This window comes from Mus caroli, unplaced genomic scaffold (genome assembly GCF_978045245.1).
Source record: "Mus caroli unplaced genomic scaffold, Mus_caroli_1 scaffold_18, whole genome shotgun sequence".
NCBI lineage: Eukaryota > Metazoa > Chordata > Mammalia > Rodentia > Muridae > Mus > Mus caroli.
The window spans coordinates 82,004,295-82,025,585 of record NW_028227273.1 but is presented as its reverse complement, the minus strand read 5'-3'; the positions used below and the strand labels follow the sequence as shown (position 1 = coordinate 82,025,585).

General features: G+C 42.3%; 1 protein-coding gene across 2 annotated transcripts in view; it reads right to left on the bottom strand.

The window, feature by feature from the left end:
- The window catches only part of Cep43 (centrosomal protein 43), a 31,299-nt gene that overhangs the window by 8,361 nt on the left and 1,647 nt on the right, over window positions 1–21,291 (bottom strand). Inside the window, exons 3-10 of one of the 2 annotated variants that reach the window (XM_021149129.3) lie at window positions 19,314–19,368; window positions 18,785–18,873; window positions 18,261–18,398; window positions 14,823–14,903; window positions 12,266–12,325; window positions 5,418–5,647; window positions 3,344–3,456; window positions 1,767–1,835 (exon numbers count right to left, since the gene is read on the bottom strand). In XM_021149129.3, coding sequence (XP_021004788.1) covers window positions 1,767–1,835; window positions 3,344–3,456; window positions 5,418–5,647; window positions 12,266–12,325; window positions 14,823–14,903; window positions 18,261–18,398; window positions 18,785–18,873; window positions 19,314–19,368 — 835 coding nt within the window. The remainder of the gene's footprint in view (window positions 1–1,766; window positions 1,836–3,343; window positions 3,457–5,417; window positions 5,648–12,265; window positions 12,326–14,822; window positions 14,904–18,260; window positions 18,399–18,784; window positions 18,874–19,313; window positions 19,369–21,291) is intronic. The other variant, XM_021149131.2, reaches the window with a different exon arrangement.

The following is a 21,291-nucleotide window of genomic DNA, read 5'->3' as shown; positions in this document are numbered from 1 at the left end:
AAATAGATTGTGTTGAAAAGCTGTATTTTAAAACTGTTCCTATGAAATGTCATTCCCCTGAAACGCTATTTAAATCATGTCCAAGGAGAACACAGGAAACCCTGAAGGTTCTAAGTGACACAGTCAAGACTCTAGAAGCTTACACTACCTGCAGGACAGAGCAGTCTGTCTCTCTGAATAACAACAAAGGCAGTTTCTTCCTAGGGGAGGGCTGCACATCACTGACATTATCCTACCTGAACTGCGTAGGTACCACAGCTATACGCAGTCTTGTCATGCACATTACAGCAGAAACCTAGGTTAAATGACAGTGCTGCAGTCACTAAACAACTACTTATTTCTATAGGATCTGATGTCGCCCTACTATGCCGCCCTGTACAACACCCCATCTCAACTCAAGGTGTATGTACTTCAAAGCCAGTGGAGGGGAAAATGAAGCAGTGACTGCCATTTGATTTGCTCCACCAGCCCAGTCAGAGCTGTCTTCAGCAGAGCAGGGAACCACACTTTAATAAAAGAACAAGAATGATGAAAGAGGGAGGCCAGCAAAAGCTTAGCACCAGGTGAACAACCACAAGGTGAAGCACAATGCCATAATGAGGGGACAGAGCAGCACCTGAGGTGTCATGATCAAAGAAGGGGACAAAAATGCACTGAGGTGCTAGGATAAAGAGCTCCCTGCAGATGTGACCACACCCAATGGGGAGGAAGAAGAGCAGCAAGGCGGTGACCTGGAGGCCCTGAGGAAGGACAGCACTGGCCACTCAGCAGTTACCCAGCAGGCCTCTAGGGCACTGTGAGGAACAAAAGTAAGGCAGCTCAGAAAACATCTACACTGCAAAGGAAAGAACCGACACACAAAGGAAAGCAGCAGGTGAGGCCCTGAACCAGGCTGTGTGCAGTTGTGCATATACACATGGACATCCTGTGCAGCCTTCACACTGAGCTACATGTTATTGTTCCCATTTAACAGAGAAGAAACAAAGGCACTGCTTACTCCAAACTGGGGCCATAGCTGGAATCTTCACGTAAATTTCTCCTTCTTTCACCTGGGTGCTGTGCACTATTTAGAGTGGTTGCCCAGAAACAGGAGAGATACTCTGCGCTGCCCCACGACATACCCAAGGTTATAAACTGAACAGGGTATATGGTACTTTCTCCCCAGCCTGCCCGAGAAGCAGTGTTCTAAACCCCCCAGAGTCCAATGCTCTCACAACAGAGCAACTTAGCATCCTATCAGTCTGCAGAGGGCAGGAGACGGCTAAGTGCCCCGGCTGTACCATTTCCTTCAGGTCAGTGAGAAAGGAAGGGTCTCTTGAGGTCCCTGTGTTACAGCAGTCTGCAGTGTGCCCACAACTCAGTTCTGTGCACACTGCTCCTCTAACTCCCACAGACATCTGCTTACTTACACAGCAGCCCACAGCTGTCCTCTCACAAGTGTGAGCCTTGCACTAGACTGACTCCCTGTGGTCTGGATCTTGGACTCACAGCACCCAGAGACATCCCTTAACCTACTCTTCTGTTACACAGCTCTGACTAGATCAGCCTCTTCTGTAGGTCTTTCCTGAAAGCCCAGGCCAGGGGCATTCCCCAGCTATGGTCTGAATACCACGAGACAAAGATCTATCCAGCTTGTTGCTACAGTTATCCCCTAGTGTAGGGCTGAACTCCCCAGTAGCTGCTGAACAGCAGCGGGAAGGTTGTCCATGTAGACTTTATTCTGGAAGACGATCTCAACAATCATACTAAAGCTGAAATCTAGTTACCTAGCCCAAGTGATCCAATCTTCTCACCAACCAATTTCAGATCCTTCAGGACCGTGCTTCCCCTTTTACCTGTGGACAGGAAAAATACTTGCATGAAAGGTACTCAGAACAACATTCTCTAAGCCCATCATCAGCTTCTCTTTTGGGTGGGACATCTATACCCCTAACAATGCAGGGAAAAACCTAGAACAGAAATCATAAATTATAACCAACACAGGCTAGAATCATGCACTATCATTCCCTGGGTATCTATTCTTGGTAAAAGGTAAAGGGTTTATGCGTGGAGAAATCAGATTTTACTATTCTTTGTTAGACACAATTATCAAAATAAAAACACACACAAAACCCAATACTGTGAAGTCCAAGTGATCTATCTACTTCAATTGAGCTGCTGGTTAAATACTGAACTGACTGTGATGGGGTGAGGTTCACAGATCCTAAGACTCGCAGCGTTGCCCCAGGGATAGGATGAGAAGATTGGATGACACAGTGCAGGAGGCTGGCTACTACCCTACATGGGGCTAGCAACCTCTCCATGGATCTCATACTCACAGCACCCAAAGTACAGCCCACTTCAGATGCAAGCTCCTGACAGCAGAGTGAGGCCTAAAATGACCATTCTATGCCATAACTTCTTGAAAAAATTAAGTTATTTTAAAGGTCCATGAAAAATTCATGGAATGGGACAGCATCTAACACTCATCCTAAGTTGCCAAGATTATAAGGCAAAAACTCCACTGGATATACCTAACCTACTAAATTTCACAGTGTGGCAAGCAGTACCATAGAACATTATTTGCCTTCCCTAGTGTTCATGTGGCAATGTTGATAAAACACAGAAGGCCATGCATATTGCAGCCAGAGAAAAATCAAGACTAAATTTGGAGTATTGAATGCGTATCATATCTGTAAAAATTTAAAAAGTTTAAGTCAAGCTGTAAGCTGCAATACGCACATATAGACACACACATACACACGCACAAACACATACCTATCAATAGTCTAACCCAGTTAAAAAAGCAGCTTGCTAAAAAATATTTTAATAGCATAGCAAAGGAGAATACAAAATGGTAAATACTGACTACATTAAGAAATGAAAATAACAAAATATTGTCCAATTGATTAAAATTAGGATTTTGTAAAACAAAAGAAAACAAAACACAATCCATAGTAATTGCATCACGTGTGATTGGCTAGTTTTTGGTTTTCTGTCAACCTGACATAAGCTAGTCATCTAGGAAGAGTAAATAATCAACTTAGAAACTGCTTCCATCAGACTGACCTATAAGGTGAGTCTGGAGGCATCTTCTTGATGAATGATGTAGCAGTGAATGCTGCCCCTGGGCAGGTGGGTCTAGCTAGGTTCTATCAAAAATGAAGCTGAGTCCATGGGGAGCAAAGCAGTAAGCAGGGTTCCTCCATGGCCTCTGCTTCAGTCCCTGCCCTCACTTCTCTTCATGAGAAACTACAATTGTCAGCTGTAATAATGCCTTCTCCCTCAGCTTCTTCTTGGTCCTGGTATTTGATCACAGCGCAGCAATGGACACTACAGTTATCTAGAGTATTCAAGTACTTACTCTCTGGATCTGTTAGGGAAGGGGCTCCGGCCAGGGAGCTGAGACCGCTCCTTAAGTGGGGCTTGTCAGACAGTGAGGCCAGACCTCCCACTTGCTTCCTAGGTTCAGTTCTCCTAACAGGAAGCAATTGACAGGTCAATGACAGTTTCAGACCTTATCACTAGAGTCTTTTAGTCTGTAACATAAAAAAGCAATGTAAAGAAGTTTTATATGTGTACACTGGCTGGAAATAAAAAGAATTTACAGGCTGCAAAGCATAAAGCAAACCTGCAGAGCAAGCTGTGGTTATGGATCCATGATCCATGAATTAAGTTTGTCAGTGACACTCCAGCTCCCTGAGTTTACAGCAGTCTGCTTTCTCTCTAAAGTCTGCACTTCAGATGCCCTCCTCCACTTCCCAGAAACAAGACAGTACACAGCCAACAGACAAGCTCTACCTCTCAAATGCACACACTGTCAGGAAGGGCAGAGCCTCTGACCTTGCGGGTGTTAGTCCAAGATTTCCCCTCAGCTTACTCCTAACTCCCCAGGCACTGCCATCCAGGCCCACACTGCACACCCTCTTCATCCTGCTGGCAACTCTCCCTGGAGTCAAACAGCACTCCAGGAACTCTTTTGCTCCCTTATACTAAGCCCTGGGTATCATTTTCTTACACTAGCGTGCATACCCAAACATGCACGCATTATGCACACATCTAGACCCACATTCTGCCTAAGTCCTCATACTTCTATCCTCTGTACCCTTTAGGACTTGTTATTTTAATCCTTCCCCAACATTCCTTACTTGTCAACTATAACCCTCTTATCTGCCCTATTTCCAGTCCAATAAAACTGTCAGCCAAAGTCACCTCTAACCTCCATATGGCTAACCCCAGCGGGTGATTGTCAGATGCCACTGCAGCTGCTGTCTCTGGCCTTTCCTGCCATGGTTTCTCAGTCTCCTTTATGCTGCCTGCTCGCCTCACTGACCTCAAGTGTGCTCAGCCTACTCTTGTGATCTCCCTATCTATTGGCTTCAGTATTCCCTATATACTGATGACTCCCTCGCTCTCTCCAGTGTACATCCTGCCCACCAACATCTAGATCCTAACACATCACACTCGGGACTCTCAGGCCACATGTCTGTGCCACCTGACCCAGCTTTTCCCATTTTTTTTTCCACCTCTGTTTATGGGTTTTAACCTTCCAAGTATTCAAGCGTAGACCCCCGAGAGCTACCCTGGTTGTCTATCACCTGGTTCTCTTGTACTCATCTGCAAATCCTTTTGCAATTAGCCTTAAAGCGTCCCTGAAGCACCTACTTCCCATCACTCCGTCATTTTGCTCCTCTAGAGTCCTGACAGCTTGACGGTGTGCTCTCTGGAAACCCTGCATGGCCTTGGCTCAGAGGATCTGTGTGGGCTGGGTCAAGACTTCAGTGCTTCCAATCTTAGGGAGAAGTCACACTCTTGTGACTGACCTCCATCTCCACATCCAACTCACACAACCCTCTCCCCTATGACCACACTGTCCTTCCTGATGTCTTGAGGGGCTGATGAGACCCTTCCAATTTGCTAGTTCCTCTCTTGGGAGTGGTGCAAACCTGATTCCACATGGCTTGCTCACTCCCTGAACTGTTGGCTCAGGTGTACTCCATGAGGGCCCCAACTCAGCCTTCTCTGGTCAGCTCCTGAAACTGACAAGGCCTCTGCACCACTGCCACCCACCACACAGCATCTCCACTGAAGATGAATCTTATTAACTAACTACCTGACTGCCTCTGAGGGTGAACTCCGAGGCAAGAGTCAGAACCCACTGTTGCACCCTGAAATGAAATGAAACTCAAAACAGCTCCTGTCACATGGTAGGGTCCTGATGCAGGCTCACCTCGTGAAAATGGCTTATACCTGGTGTCTTCAGTATTCCTTGAATTATTTTATGACAGACATACTAGGCATTACTGACACACATCAGAGTTATGGGTTCAATAATTATAATTAGCAGGTTATTAGTTTAAAAATATAAAGTGAAAGCATTTAGAAACTTCAGTTTTGAAATCATGATCAGATAATGTGAAGAAGAAGCGTCTACTCACCAACCATAGGTTTTTTCTGGTTTAGGAATGGGATCATCAAAGAAAGAGTCTCCTTCCACATCACCGTCATCTGGACAAAGAGCACTTTTGTCTCTGGCATCGACAGTGCTGCTGCTGCTTAAGAAAGATGCAATTCTTGTTTCATGGGCCAGTGAGTGCAGGCTGCTTTTACTCTTGGACTCTGACAAGGAGACACTTGGCTCACTCTGACTGGTCTCACTGCTAGTCTTCTGAAAAGAGGGAGAGAAAGCTCTTCTTGGTGACAAAGCTTCTAAGATAGTTTAAACAATAGTCAACATAGGTGTGTGTGTGTGTGTGTGTGTGTGTGTGTGTGTGTGTGTCTGTCCTTTACCATCAGAAACTGCAGTGCAACCCTATGGTTCCCCACTTCACCCGAGGCTTCCTGACACGGGCATGTTTCAAATGAGAAAATGTTAAGGAAATATGGCCACACTACTTCTCCCCTTCCCTTCTAAATGAAAAGGTCTTTCCTATGGCTGTCTCACTTAGCAACTCTCAATCGCAACAGCTTTCCCCTTCCATCCTGTGTGTATGTCGCTGCTGCATAAGCCATCTTAACACACTTTCAGCTTGCAACAGGAGAGAACACTAAAGTTAAGAAGACTGTATCACAAAATAAAGCAAGTTGCACTATTCATCAGAAAAGAGAACAGTATTCTACCCAACACCAAATAAAAGCCTTTGAACACTCAAACTTACAACAAGCAGACCCCGGCTACAGCAATTACCTTACTTCAGGCTTGCTTAGCTATCTAGTGACCTGCACCCCATGAAATGTACACAAGCAGGCACATAAATCCTGTTTGTAACTTAGTCCAAGGCTAAGAGTTCTATGGCGGAGCACTTCTATTCCCAGCCCATGGATGCACAGTCAGGTCAGCATGAACTGCTATTACAGTGCTTGGCTTACCCTGAGAACCACGGCATAGTTTTAGTCTACACCTGGCTTTTGGTCTCACAACAGTTCAATCTATATCAATAATAAGAACTGTAACAAATAACGCAGTAGTAACAGCAGTGGCTAGCAATTATGGAGAATTCCAAATGCTCTAAGTGCTGTGCCTTAATTAATCGTTAGGCTATACATGTAGGATGTGTTGTCTGGATGGATTCTAAAAAAGGACACAAAGGCATTTATGTAACTTGTTAATGGTAAAATGAACAGCAGATTAGCTCACCCATTTCCTCCCTTTTTGAGACAAGGTCTCATGTGGCACACAGGTGGCCTTGAACTAGCTGACCTTGAACTCTACCTCCTTGCCTCTTAGGTCCCAAGGGCTGGGATTACAAGAGGTTGCCACTACATCCAGATGAGGTTAGTTCTTAATACTCAGATTATATCATTAGGTTTAGTTATATAAAATTGCATTTAATGTGGACGGAAAAAGACAATTCCCAAAGGCCTGGCCTTATATGCTATAGTGTATAATACTGTAACAGAGCCCCGTGATGCTTGAAATAAAGAACTTGGAAAACACCTGCTCTGTGATTAACTTTGCCATTCTATGTAGTGTTTCTAAGACATGAATTTCCTCCAGAATTAAATTTAGGTCAGTATGTATACATTAAGTTACAAACAGGCTGGGTCAGAATAAGCAGCAAGGCAAGAAGCTGGGAGACAGATTAGATTAACACATAGGGCACTATGCAGGTTGCTGTTCTGTTTTCCCACATGCAGACAGCACAGCATGTCTTAGGATACACACTTACATTACTTTTAGGGACTTAGATGGAACTGTATTGTATAGTCTGTGGGCTATTAATAATGATAAACTAATGATCACAATAAGATGTCTGGAAAAATAAATTATCCAAGTTATCCTTTTAAACTATATAGGAAACTTTTAAGAAGGTACTTTAAAAATTCCCTTCCACGTTTTTTTCAAGTTTTCCTGGTATTGTGAAAAACAGAAGTATAATATGTTTATATATATCTAATTACATTCATATCAGTTTCGATTTTTGATTTGAAAATGTTTTAATAATTGGCTTTTTCCAAGGCACTACAACTAAATGCCAAGTCTTAGGATATTTAAACACATTCACAGAGGCTTTGATGGTGATTCTCTTCTTCAAAACTTTGCTGAGAAAGTTACCAGGGAAGGAAGAGGCAGAGCGAGACAGACACAAAGCAGCATCACAAGTCAGTGACTCCAGGCCACGCTCTCCTCCTCCTGGAGTTCACATCATCAGCTCAAGCCCACACAGACGACAGAGCATGCTGATCCCTGCTTGTCATGGACATCACCTGTCTGGTTTCAGTGGCATTCATACTGGGGATGAAAGGTCCTGTTGTAGGAAGCCGAGTCTCATAGAGAAGGACACTATGGTATGACAGATACATCTTCACAGTAACAGGATTATTTGATTCTACTTTGCAGTTCTATTAATGAAGGTGAAAACAACGTTTTCTAAGCCACTAGGGAGCTACTCAGCAGAGGCAGACACGACACTGGAGCCGGACACAACCAGAATGGTCCATGTGTAGTAAGGGAAAAACCATCACCCAGGCTTGCCTCACAGTACAGAAGCCAAGACAGACACCTTTCTTTTTGCTCGGTCCTCAGAGTAGGAAATAGCAGGTCCTATTTCTCTCTTTTTTTTTTTTTTTTTTTTTTTTTGGTTTTTCGAGACAGGGTTTCTCTGTGTAGTTCTGGCTGTCCTGGAACTCGCTCTGTAGACCAGGCTGGCCTTGAACTCAGAAATCCTCCTGCCTCTGCCTCCCAAGTGCTGGGATTAAAGGCGTGCGCCACCATGCCCAGCTCGCAGGTCCTATTTCTCAAGCTCCAGATTCTATTCAGGCACAGAAGGTGAAGAAAGCCATAGCTGTCTGTAACACAACACTTAGCCTTTGCCATTTAATACAAATGAAAGGACTTACTGAACAGTACTGCATCAACTATTCCCTTTGAGGGAACTCAAGATGAACAAACTATATGGCAAATTATAATAAATAAGTTTTTGAAAGTTTTAGTATAGGTTTAACTTTCCAATAAACAATAAAAATTCAATCGTTTAAAAAAAATAGAAAATAAGATCAGAGAAAGTTTCACAATGAAAAAAAAAAAAAACCAAAACTCCTTGTTTAGTAGCCAAAAATTGAATTACTGCTATAATATTTTTAAGAACCTAAAAAAGGGCTTAGATAATAGGACTTGCCAGGCCTTAATTCTTAGCACTGAAGGAAATAAAGGAAAATATGATTTGTGTTTCCAAAGTAAAAACTTAATCTGCACTATTCATAAATAGACAAAATACTTCAGTTTTATAAATATCTACCTGCCCTACTTCTTTTCCTCACACAGGGCTCTATCACCTCTGCCTCCTCCTCCTCTTGCTCTGCTGATCCATGACTTATGAAGTTTACTTCTACTACTTCTAATCTTTACGAACAAAGTATTGAAAGAATAGACTGCAATTAAATTCAGTACTATACTTACAGAGTTTTATTTGCTCACCTTACTACTGCAGAATTCTAGAAGCCCAGACAAATCTTTTAAACCTCTCCATTTCTAGAGAAGCCCGCTTCCCACCAGCAGTCAGTCATCTAAGTCATACACACACACTGCTGAACCTCGGCCTTTGGGAGCAAGCCCAAGACAGAATGGCCCCTGCACGGTCCCCTCAGCCTTCTTGCCCTTTGCAGCGCAGACTCATTCATCTGAGGATAATGCCAAGAGGTCAAGAAGGTCTAGAAGCCAGGGACCAGGGCTAGGTAAGTGTGTTTCTCACTCCCTGCCTCCCACTTACCCAGCCCCAGGGTGAGGAATGAATGAGAGAAAGCCCCGAGGCAACAACTACAGACAAAAAAACCCAGCCCGAGAGACACACAACATGATTGTGCCCAAATGTCCAAAATCAACATAAAGTTGAATTTATCTGAAAAGGAGTAATGACCTACATCACATTACTAAGAATTAAAAGCAAACGTGTGGAAACGGATGAAGGAAGTCTTCTCAGACAACATTTAATGGCATGTTACAAAGAACTTCATTCTACACCTGCAGAGGTGCTTTGGCATCTGAGACCCTCAAGTTCCACCCGACCCCACAGGTAAGAATGCACTGAGGCTACATATTAAAAATAATCCTATCCTGCTTTGTTTCTCTAGTTAAATGGTAAAGACCCAAAGGGCAGGGCTTCTGCACAGTCTGCTATGATATCTTTGCTGCTGAGTTCCTGAGACAGGGTGTCACTATATATAGTCCAGGCTGGCCTAGAACTCAGTCCATAAGCCCAGAATGGCTTTGAAGCAGCAATCTTCCTGCCTCTAATTTCCCAGTGTTGGTGTATAGGCACACACCACTACACCTAGGTGTTCTAGTTCTTTATAGTTACTATGTTTTAAGAAACATTCTTTGCTAATTCTTTGAGAATTTCCTGTAATGGTATTTTGAACATATTTTCTCCCTTTCACCTCCTCCCACCCCCAACTGAGTTTTCTTCTCCCCCACTGCCTGCATGGAGTCCAGCTTCTGTTGTCCAACTACTCTGGAGAGTGGGGTTTTCTCTACTGATTTCTCAGACAATTGAGACATTATTTGGAGAAACAAAATGGTAAGAAAAGAAATAACCATCGGCACTACCTTGAAAACCTGAACAGACAGCTCTACATCTCACCCTTCACAGGCAGGGAGATGCCTCGGCAGGCAAAGGCCCTGCCCCTAAGCCTGACATTCTGAGCTCCAGCCCCAGGCCCATATGATGGAAGGAGAGAGCCCACTCTCAAGTTTTCTCTTTCCACATGTGTACTATGGTACTTGTTCAACTACACAAACACAAATCATTAAAGTAAACTCACTAAACAAATACTTCCCATTTAACTTTAACTCTGTGTTCTGAATCTATCCATTCTATTAACAACAAAATGAAGAAACCTTACTGAAATTGTTTAAAAAATCCTTACACACCAGTTATATTTACACACACATATTAAACAACTGCTTTTGGATTTGAGACAATCTCTGTACTGTAACCCTGGCCGGCCTCAGACTTGCAGCAATCATCTGCTTCTGTCTCCAGAGTGCTAGAATTACAGATGCACAAGGCTATACTGAGATAGCTTATGAATAATTCAAAAATGCATTCACACAATCAGCATGAGCTTGGGCCTCTCAACAGCTGTCCACAAGCAGAGCTCTCAGAATGCCAGAGCTCAATGGGAAGCAATACCCTGGGCTTCCTTGTTTTTGCTCAAGGCCCCTGAATTCTACACACAGCACGCACACTTTGTGTCTGTCCATCACATGGATGAGGCTCTGACAACTGGAGATGGCATTTCCTCTTGGAAATGGCACTCACTTGCCAACACAGCGGCTCCCACTAGCGTTCTGGTAGGCATATCTCCAACCATTACAGGCCACTAGGCATCTTGATTAGTCATTAACAATATTCTGGAAACTGAAAAGTTACTGCATGCAGAGGGCAAAGCAAAAAGGAAGAAAGTGCAGGGGGCTTAGCTATCTAGGGCTAGAAAGAGGCAACACAGATCCACACTGGCTACAAAAGCAGTTCAGAAAAGTACAAGGCCAGAGAAGAAAAGGGAGAAAGGACTTCCAAGTGACTGAGGAGATAGTTTTGACTCAAGAAGCACAATATGGGGCTGGTGAGATGGCTCAGCAGGTATGAGCACTGACTGCTCTTCCAAAGGTACTGAGTTCAAATCCCAGCAACCACATAGTGGCTCACAACCACCTGTAATGAGATCTGATGCCCTCTTTTGGTGCGTCTGAAGTAAGCTACAGTGTACTTTTGTATAATAATAAATAAATCTTAAAAAAAAAAAAAAAAGAAGAAGCAGCACACTATGAAACACAAGGAGCTAGACTTACAGTCCCCACTATGAAACATTGGGCCCAAAAGGTTCTAAATTCCCCTCAAGTCAGAGAGCATATGAAGGCCCAAGTCACCACGGCTGTCACATTACAGTGAAAACCATGTCTCTTAGTATATGTTGGTTTTATGTACTGATTCATTCAAAATGTTTAAAGACTTAAGACACTAGTAGTAAAGTTATAAAAACTCAATTCTGTGAAATATGCATCTAACTTAAAAATTCGAAACAGTGCAATGACTCTCAAACTACAGGTTACTACCCTTGATAACCTCCAGGCTGTCTGGCCTCTGCAGTCAGCCTGTGAGTTCAGACAGAGCCACTCTCACTGTGCATGTTACAACAGGACTCACTGGACCATGGAGCATCTTTTCATCAAATAACGTATAAGCAGTGACTGCAAAGGGAATCTGCCTTTACAATCACTACAGCTAGAGCCAGCTAACAGGCAAACCTTAGTTGGTTTTGTTTTTTAAGTCTTTATTTGAGATGTTTTAAAGGTAGGAATATGTCTATGCATCAGACTCCACACAGAACTGAGGATCCTGGAGAATTGAAAATTAAATCGCTGTGACTAGTTCTAATTACTGCTATGTTTTCTTACCAGACTGATAAAAGTTATTTTTGTTTTATGCCAGTATGCCTTCCCATACTCTTCTCCGTCTTGTCTTTTCATTACTGAGGACTGCGCTCAGTGCTTGCTAGTCTAGTGCTCTGCCATTCGACTATTTCCCCAGCCTACTTAATTCCTTTGCAGTATTAGATGGGATCTCACTACACTGCCCAGCTTGGCCTTCAACCTGCAGGTCCTCCCTTTACCCTCTCAAGTAGCTCAGATGACGGGCCTGTGCCTCAGCTCTGGCTCTCATGGGCTGATAGCAGACGGCAGGCATGTTTAGGAAGAAAGCTTAGAACCCAGGCCAGCAGGAGGCCCCGTGTCTGAGGGCCTGTCTCAGCACAGGCTGCTTTCCTCTTCTGCCCTCATGCATGTTACCTTGTCACCAGACTTCTGACCGCTTGTCTTCTTCTTACCTTGTCCTTTATACCTTGGTATCTGAGCATGAGAATAAAATGACATTTTACCATAAAATGTAAATCTTTAAAAATAAACTAACTCATTACCAAACCAGTAAAGACGGCTATTAGACGATATCTGCAATTGGGACAATTTAACATATTCCTCGCCACAGCTTCCTTTCATAACTTTCGAAGTGTCCGCCCATTGTAACCAGCTTCCAGCAGGTTTCTGGGCAGCAACTGGTACTGACTACTGGCCCCAGCTTCTGAGGAGGGGCCTGGCTTCTTTCACACTGCCCTTTGTACCACTCTCCACTGGCCTGGAGACCCTAAGCAGCTGCTGGGGCTCAGCATACTTTGTGTGCTTCCCCAGGAGCACACAACTGGTTCCCATCAGCCGGTTGAAATCCAGTCCTTGGCTACAACTTTCCAGTGTCCCTCACACTTACACTTTCACTCTGTGGGCTCACAAGGCTGATGAGGAATCATCGAGAGGCAAGGAAAAGTGGAGAGCTAGAATCTCAAACTCTTCAGGTATGTAACGGAACTGTACTGCAAGTGACAAAGCAAGGATGTATTTTAAACAGACCCCAGTCCCGGCCAGCTATCAAGATCTTGGGTGTTTCTTAAAGGACCACTCTAACCCCAGCTCACAACAGAGGAGACCTCACTGAGAGAAGAAATGGAAGGTGGCAGAGGGTGGCACCCCTCCCCAGGAGAGACACAGGCCTGCATACTAGCCTAGGAGAACGATGCTCTTCTGTAAGAACTTACAGCAACATTTCCTAACACACTCCGTATCATAACTAACTCTTAGATATTGAAAAATATACAGAGAATAAAACATGTAATAACATTTTTTTTCTTGAAGATATACTTTACATGGGATTGTCAGTTACCCTTATAAAAAATAATTTACTAAAAAGTGGATTTCCAAGCAGGTCAATACTTCAAGCATTGACACTCAGCATTTAAAGGATTTTGTAAAATTTACTCATGACCTAGTCTGTCAATCAGGGTTACAGCTTTCCATAATTATCAAAAGAGAAATATCTTGAAATAATCCTTACCTGAAAAGGCCTGGACATCTCAGAGGCCACACAACAGAATACCCCTGCTGGCTACAAATATGATATTTTTTTGGCTTTCAAAGCTTAAAAAGGGAACCAGCTGTCAAGGAAGAAGCCATAAGTACGCCCAGTGTGCTGCCCAAGGCATTCAGCAATGAAGTACTTGGCAGTATACACACAAGCTCCGAAAGCCACCTGATTTAAGACACCAGTTTTATCTATGCAATCCTGTCCCACCCTGAATCCACATGAAGCCTTGTGGTGGGATGGACTGCACACCATCTTTCTATTCTGATGGGAAAGTCACAGAGTTCAATGCTGAATGAACTGCAATGAACTGCAATGAACTGTGCAGCTATGCCCACCCACCCTCCTAAAAACCCTGATAATGTTGCAATCCCAATCCCTACAGTAAGAGAGTATTAAGTAGGGCCTTTGGGGAATGATTAATCAAGAGTGTGGAGTACTTGTGTATGGATTAAAGATTTCCCTACATAAGGATATATAAAAGGAACTGGGACTACACCAGACATCAAATCTGCCAGGGCCTCAATCTGTGAGAAATCAATGTATGCTGTTCAAAGTGATGCACTCTCTGCCACTTATAACAGCAGCCTGGGTGGACTAAGATATGACCCAACCCCATTATTTCACAGGACCAACTAGAACCAGTCAGGATGTATTCTATCAGCCTTGGGAGACCATCACTTCAAATGCTCTATTATTAAATACATCTCTGAGCTAGAAAGATAGCTCAGTGGTTAAGAGCACTGACTGCTCTTCCAGAGGTCCTGAGTTCAATTCCTAGCAACCACATGGTGGCTCACAACCATCTGTAATGGGATCTGATGCCCTCTTCTGGTGTGTCTGAAGACAGCTACAGTATATTTACATACATAAAATAAAATAAAAAATTCTTAAAATTAAAAAAAAAAGCTTAAATAAAAACAAAAAACAATCCTTGATCTTAAATTCCAGTGTTCAAAATTTTTTTCTCTTTCATCTAGTATTCCTGAAATCAGGTTTTATCTATTAATAGCGAGCACGCACACTCGGACCATAGTATACTTTCCTCTAAGTCTCAAAAATAGTTCATAAATATTTAAATACTACCATGATTCCAAATCTGGTCATCCATCTAAAAAGTCTACAAAACTCAACTACAACATTTTATATTCTGGAACTTCACAGTCACCAGCTAAGAATTTATGCAAAGCTTCTTACTAGTGCAATACAAAAATATTTCCAAGTATCAGTGTCTTCTGAGATACAAAATTCAAATATTACAAATAAACAAAAAAAGCAGCTTTTTAAAAACTTATGTAATCAAAAAGAGGAAAGCACCTTGGAGACATTTTAAGAAGACTTGTTACAAAGGGCGTTTACAGGCAACAGGTCAGAAGAGGGAGCAGGACACCTGGGTGTCTGCCCAGTGCCCACATCTCTGTCCAGCCATACACTCACCTTACTTGGGGTGGAGTTTGCACTTGATTTTCCTTCAGGTGACTTTGATGGAGGATGTCCATCAGATAGATCCAGTGCACCCTAAAAAATACCAAAATTTAAACTGAAACACACAGAAACTAAAACATGACTATGTCAACAATACTTCAATAGAAATTTAGCATTTAGGAACATCATACTGACATTTCTTCATAAACCCCTTTTCTAGATTTTCCTCTAATTTGAACACACACACTTAACTGTCAGATTTGAATTCCCTGCAAAGTGTTTCCCTTAGCCACCTTGAAGTGGGCCCGCGATCTACACTGTGGGTGCCCAGTCCACCTTTCCATCATAGCTTCCTGGGTTTGCTTGGATGGCAAGGTTTATGGAAACATCACAAATTACAAAAGCTCAAAATTCCAAACTGCTTCTGCTCCTAAGATTCCAGAAGCAGGGTCTGAGCTGCACACAATCTGCACTTTCCATCCCATGCTGGAGTCGCTCTAGTTTTAAATAGACAATGAATGCAGAGCAGAATCTTAAACCACTCAGCATGAGTGAAGAGACTGAAGAGAAGCCACTGGCAGGAATGGATGCTTCTAGAAGAGATGAAGATATAATTGCCAAAGATGCCAGGAAGGAGGGAACCCAATCGCTGGGAAACTCAGCAAACATGCAGTGGCTTTAATCATACACAGTTGGGAAAAAAAACAGCAACCCAATTCTTAAGTTAGCTTTTAAAATGCAGTTGCAGGGGCTGTCTCGATGGCCCAGTGGGTAAAGGCACTTCCTGTCAAGCCTGACAACTTGCTTCCGGGGACGGACCCATATGGTGGAAGGAGAGAACCAACTTCCACAAGTTGTCTCCTGAACACATACAGATACTAATAATTAAAATACAAACTCTGAAAAGCAGTTTTGGTGAAAGACAACAAAACTGAGTCTGATGTGTTGATCTTCATATAGCAGGCTTTCCTACCCACAACCTAAGTTTAGTATCACCATATAGCAGGCTTTCCTACCCACAACCTAAGTTTAGGATCACCATATAGCAGGCTTTCCTACCCACAACCTAAGTTTAGGATCACCATATAGCAGGCTTTCCTACCCACAACCTAAGTTTAGGATCACCATATAGCAGGCTTTCTTATCCATAATTTAAGTTTAGGATCAAAAAAAAAAAAAAACCTATCAGTTTTTTATTCGTTATGACAGGTTTCCTTTCAAAGTAACAAAGTAAAATAGCAGTGAATTATGGAAATGAAAACAAGTAAGACACTAGACCCTGCTGAGCGCCTCGATTGTGTTGTTTGTACAAATGCCCCCCCCCCCAATAACTCCCACCCAAAACCCACTAATGAATTCTATGAAGACAAAAAAAACTAACAAAAAGAGATAATCCCCCAATTTCATAGTGTTGCAATTTGGAGAACAAAGCATTTCCTTTTGAAGATACAAATCCCTGTCTGGTCCGCTGAAAGAATTTTAGTTTATAATGACATGGTGAACTGAGTTCAGCATTAAACAGTTGCTTCACACCTTTCTCTATAACCTTAGATGATCATTTAAACATTAAACTCTCTATACAAGTATATCTTCTTGATTAGATGAGCTCTTTCAAGACACAGGACTTTCTTAAATCCTACTCTTTTATTACCCAGAGAATCTATTTACTATGTCTTAAATGCAACTGGTATTCAGACAAGCTTTTGTGATTTTCAGGTTCTGACTGGTCTCTAAATAGAATCCACAAGTAGTTTATGACCCTCCTGCCTCTCAGCTAAATGTTTCTGACTGAAAGCACATCCAGACAGACAGTGGTGCAGCCTCTAAGGAGTTGACCATGCAAAACAGTGTGTTTAGGTAAAGCTAATGTGTGGGGCTGGAAGTGAGCTCATCAATCCAATGAGCAAGACTCCATAAAAGAAAGATGACAGGCAAGAAAAGTCACTGCTAACGAGAAAGTATACATCTGTGCAAGGCTAGTTTAATAGCACACACTTGTCACACTTGTCATAAGTAGGCACAAGAAGATCATGAGTTCACTTTTGTGAAGCACTCCAATAATTTGCATGCATCCTTATGTCTTAAGTTCTTGGCACCTGAACATGCCATGCTAGGACATATGATGCTTCCCCTACACCCATCTTTGGGGAACATAATCAGATTCAACCTAAACCACAGGCTCTAGAAGCCATAAACGGAGTAAACGCTTATATAAACATTCAAGTCTACATGAATGATATGCCTGCCACCTTCTGAGTGAAATTTACATACTGGTATCGAAGGCAGAATATTATTGTCCAGAAGACAGTCTGCCCTGACTCAAAGTCACTACCTGATACAGTTCTGTTAAATCACCGATCTGATATAATTATGTTTCCTTCTCTTCCTAAATAAAATATTTCATACATGAAAAACTTAAAAAACAAAAAAAACAAACAAACAAAAAAAACAACAAAAAAAGATCATGAGTTCAAGGCCTACTTAGACTACATAGCAAAACTATATAGAAGAAAATCTAACAAAAGAAAAAAAAGTTGGAGTTTAAAAACATTTTAAAAATAAGTAATGTCAACAGCTCAGTTTAAAAAAAAAATCCATTAGATGGGCTAGAGAAATGGCTTAGTGGTTAAGAGTACTGGCTGTTCTTGCAGAAAACCTGGGTTCAAATCCCAGCACCTACATGGCTGTTTACAACTGTAACAACAGGTTCCAGGAGACCTGATACTCTCTTTCGGTCTCTGTGGCCACTGTCCACAATGGTGCATATACACATGCAGGCAAAACACTCATACATATGACAAAAAGTTTTTAAAAAAATCTTTATGTCTAAAACTTATGTGTAAGGCAGCCTTTCACACTGAACTTGTAACAAGACTACCCATCAGTGCCGCTCTCTATGCTGAGGGCTGGTCCGACTCTCATTGTCATTTTATAACTGAGGTGATGGAGGTAAAGTGCACATGGTCAAGGCAGCGGTTGGTCCCTGAGGAGTTTACAAGTTACTCTAGCCTGGTTCCTGAACTCTGAGGACCAACAGCCAAAGCAGGTACACAAGCCCAGCCACAGACTTTCACTTTCATTAACTACTCACAGACCATCACAGGCCACTTCATTTTGTTTTAAGGGGCAGCTTCCAGTGTTGGGTGATGATGGCACATGCCTTTAGTCCCAGCACTTGGGAGACTTAGGCAGGCAGATCTCTGAGTTCGAGGCCAGCCTAGGCTACAGAGCAAGTTCCAGGACAGCCAAGGCTACACAGAGAAACCCTGAACAACAATAACAAAAACAAAACAAAACAGAAAAGAGTGGACTGAACAAAACACCACCACCACCACGAGCAGCTCTTTTCATGCAAGCCTCAAGTCATTAAGCACGTACTCATCTCCATGACTTAAGTAGACAGTTACCAAAACAAAATCTAGAAGACAGTAAGTAGCTCAGGATACTTACCTCCACACTGGCCGGTCCTTTTTCTTTCTGTTGACAGCGTCTAATCACTTCTAATAATAAGGGTCCGCCCACAGTACCTTCCGCTTCAATGATGCCTAAATCCCGGGCCAAGTTCTCCCGACCTTCAAGACCTTGAATCTAGAAAAGAAATAAGATTTAGGTGCAGAAAATATAGCAAGAACAGCCAGGTACCAATGGGAGTATTTTGGAAATGTAAAGACATCTTTGAATTTAAAGTCTGTTAAGTAAATGAACTTTGCAAGTTTTGTATAGAACAGCTATGTTTTAGGATTTCTACTATGACAGCTGCAATATATAGAGTCTAACGTCTTAGTAGGATCAACTCTACAGTAACATGCATTTCTCAGCAGCTTCAAGTGACATGAAGCAGCTCAGATGGCTTTTTAGAAAGACAATCTAGCAAACACACAAAAAAAAACCTAATGTGATCAACTTCATTTTCACTTAGTATTCACTCTGTAGAGAAGTCACAGGTTAAGTGTGAAATCCTGTGTTTTCCTTACTGTGCTAGTTTCAGGATGAAAAACAGCCAAGGTGAAGTCAAGATTAAAAAACTGAAGAAATTCTGCGACGAGACTAGCCACTAAACGACCTGTAAAAACCAAGGGGAAAAAAAAGACATGGTGAACAGAGCCCAAAGAATTCTCAATATTCCTTGTGAACTGAAGCATTCTATGGGTAAAATGAGGCCTCTAAGTTTTTTAAATCACATATTTCCTCTGTGACTAATTCATTTAAGCATGAAAATCCCCATGTTTCTATTTTTGCATAAGGATCATCAACCTGCAACTTCAAGACCATGTAGTGTTTGAAAAACGGGTTTTAGTGTTTCCCGTTCTATACTAAGTCTGCTTTAGCCAGCAACTTCCCACTATCCAAATGCTTAATATGGCATGGTGGTGTGCTCCTGGGTAAAGTCTGCATCAGGCAGGAAGACCCCTGAGGACTAGAGCCCGGCCGGCCAGCATGAGTCAGAGTGAGACTACCCTCCCCACAACTATGTAAGATCAAATAAATACAATAACATCTTACCATCTTTTGTGTTTAAAAACTTTTTCAAGCTCTCATTGACCAATGGAGTTTTGTTCTGTTGAAAATAAAAGAAATACTTTAAGTGCTATATGTTTACCCTAAAATAACTAAAAAGTGCACGTTAAAGTTCTCTTTTTTCCCATAGCCCAAGTTTATGGTCGGCAGGTGAGAAAACAAACATCCTCCAGAGCAGAGTGTCAACAATCACGTTTATGTTGGCAAAGAGATAAAGAACACATACAACGCTATTCATGAAATCATGGTTTTACCATCCATCTCACAGCTATTTACTTGGCATAGGGCTTACTTTGTGCTATTTAGTAACTTTTCAAGTTAATGAAACCAAGCTGTATATGAAGACATTCACTTCACCCTTTAAAGCACCTTTTACACGGCTGGGGACTGGACTCAAGACCTCGCACATGACAGGCAGGCACCCTACACTTGTCTACCCCACAAGCCCTTCAACATGTTATAACTGCACTGCTTTTTACAAACATGTGTGGCATTAAATTTACTGTAACTTTCTATTTCAAGTACATACAATTTGAAATTTATCATCTTAGATAGCTACCATCTGCAATTCCAAATTAATCAGTGGTTTATGAGATGACCTTTTGTGGCCATAGCTCAACTTATTCTTTTGGCTTACAGTCTGAACAGACATAGTAAAATATACTTCTTGCAAACCAAACCTGTGGTAACTGTTGACAGGATAATGTAGGTAACAACAGCCTTAATCAGCCTCACATTTTGTGGATGGAAATATAAAATGCATGGGTACTGTGGAGCAGTTGGAAGGTTTCTTTGTTTTTGGGTTTCAGGTTACTATTATCTCCAGCAGGTGAGCTCGTCAGCCCACCCTCAAATATTTTCTAAAGATAAATCCCAGATCCCAGCAAAGATCTGGACAGGACCATTCACAGCAGCATTATCGACAGTGAAAACCAGGGACAACGCAAATGTGGTATCAAAGCGTAGGTGGCTAAGCAAATAAAACTATGCACTCAGTGACTAATGCAATAGTCCACCGTTCCTGAAGCCAGGACTAAATGGGATAGTAAGACACACTACAGCATTATGCTCATTATCAGGCCTAAGTGAATTTTACACATTCCCATTTGCATGGCTTTGAAACTAACTGAGATGCTGGGGAAGGCAAACTCAAAGGGTTGTGCCTATATTTTCTTTCTTGGTTGTGTTCCTCACATTCCATAAATAGTAAAGTTTATCAAATCTGACATTTTAAGGTGTGCATTTACAGAAACAATTATACCTTAAGTTAAAGAGGGAGAAAAATCACAGAAGTACATGGTAAAGAGAATCTAGAACGCTGAACTAGTCAAAGAGACCAGAAGGACAGATTCAGGCATGTGCTACAAATGGCCAACCCAGGGCAGCTGAAGACCTGAGACATATGATGAGGGCACCCATGACAGATGGGGAGTAGCAAGTGTTACTCTGGAAAAGCTGTAACTAAGCCAAGAAGGGCAGGCAGACACTGCCAGGAGATGATAGAGCAAGGGCAGAGCAGGCCTGGAAAATTCATGGACATCAGTCTGTTAAGCAGCCTAACCTAACACGCAGGTCTGAAGCTCAGAACGGGAGCTGTGCACCACAGACACGTGACAAAGTTACTAGCGGTGTTAAGGTTACCTTGGGGAAGCTGCAGACTAAGTACTGGGGCAGGATACCGACAACTGAAGTGTGGTAAGCAGGGAGGAGATCTTAAAAGAAACCAAGGACTAGGCAAAAGGAAAACACTTAGAAAAAGGTTCCCAAGGTCAAAACATTTCCAAAAGTGAAAGAGGGTTCACTGTTAGATGGTGCAACAGCCAGGCAAGCTGGGTGACAGCTGAAGCATACTCAAGTGGAGGAACCTTCTAGAATGTAGCAAGAGAGGTTTCAGGTATAGCAGTACTGTGTTTAAATGTTTAATGGAGCAAGGGATACCTGGTAATAAAAACCATCATGAGAT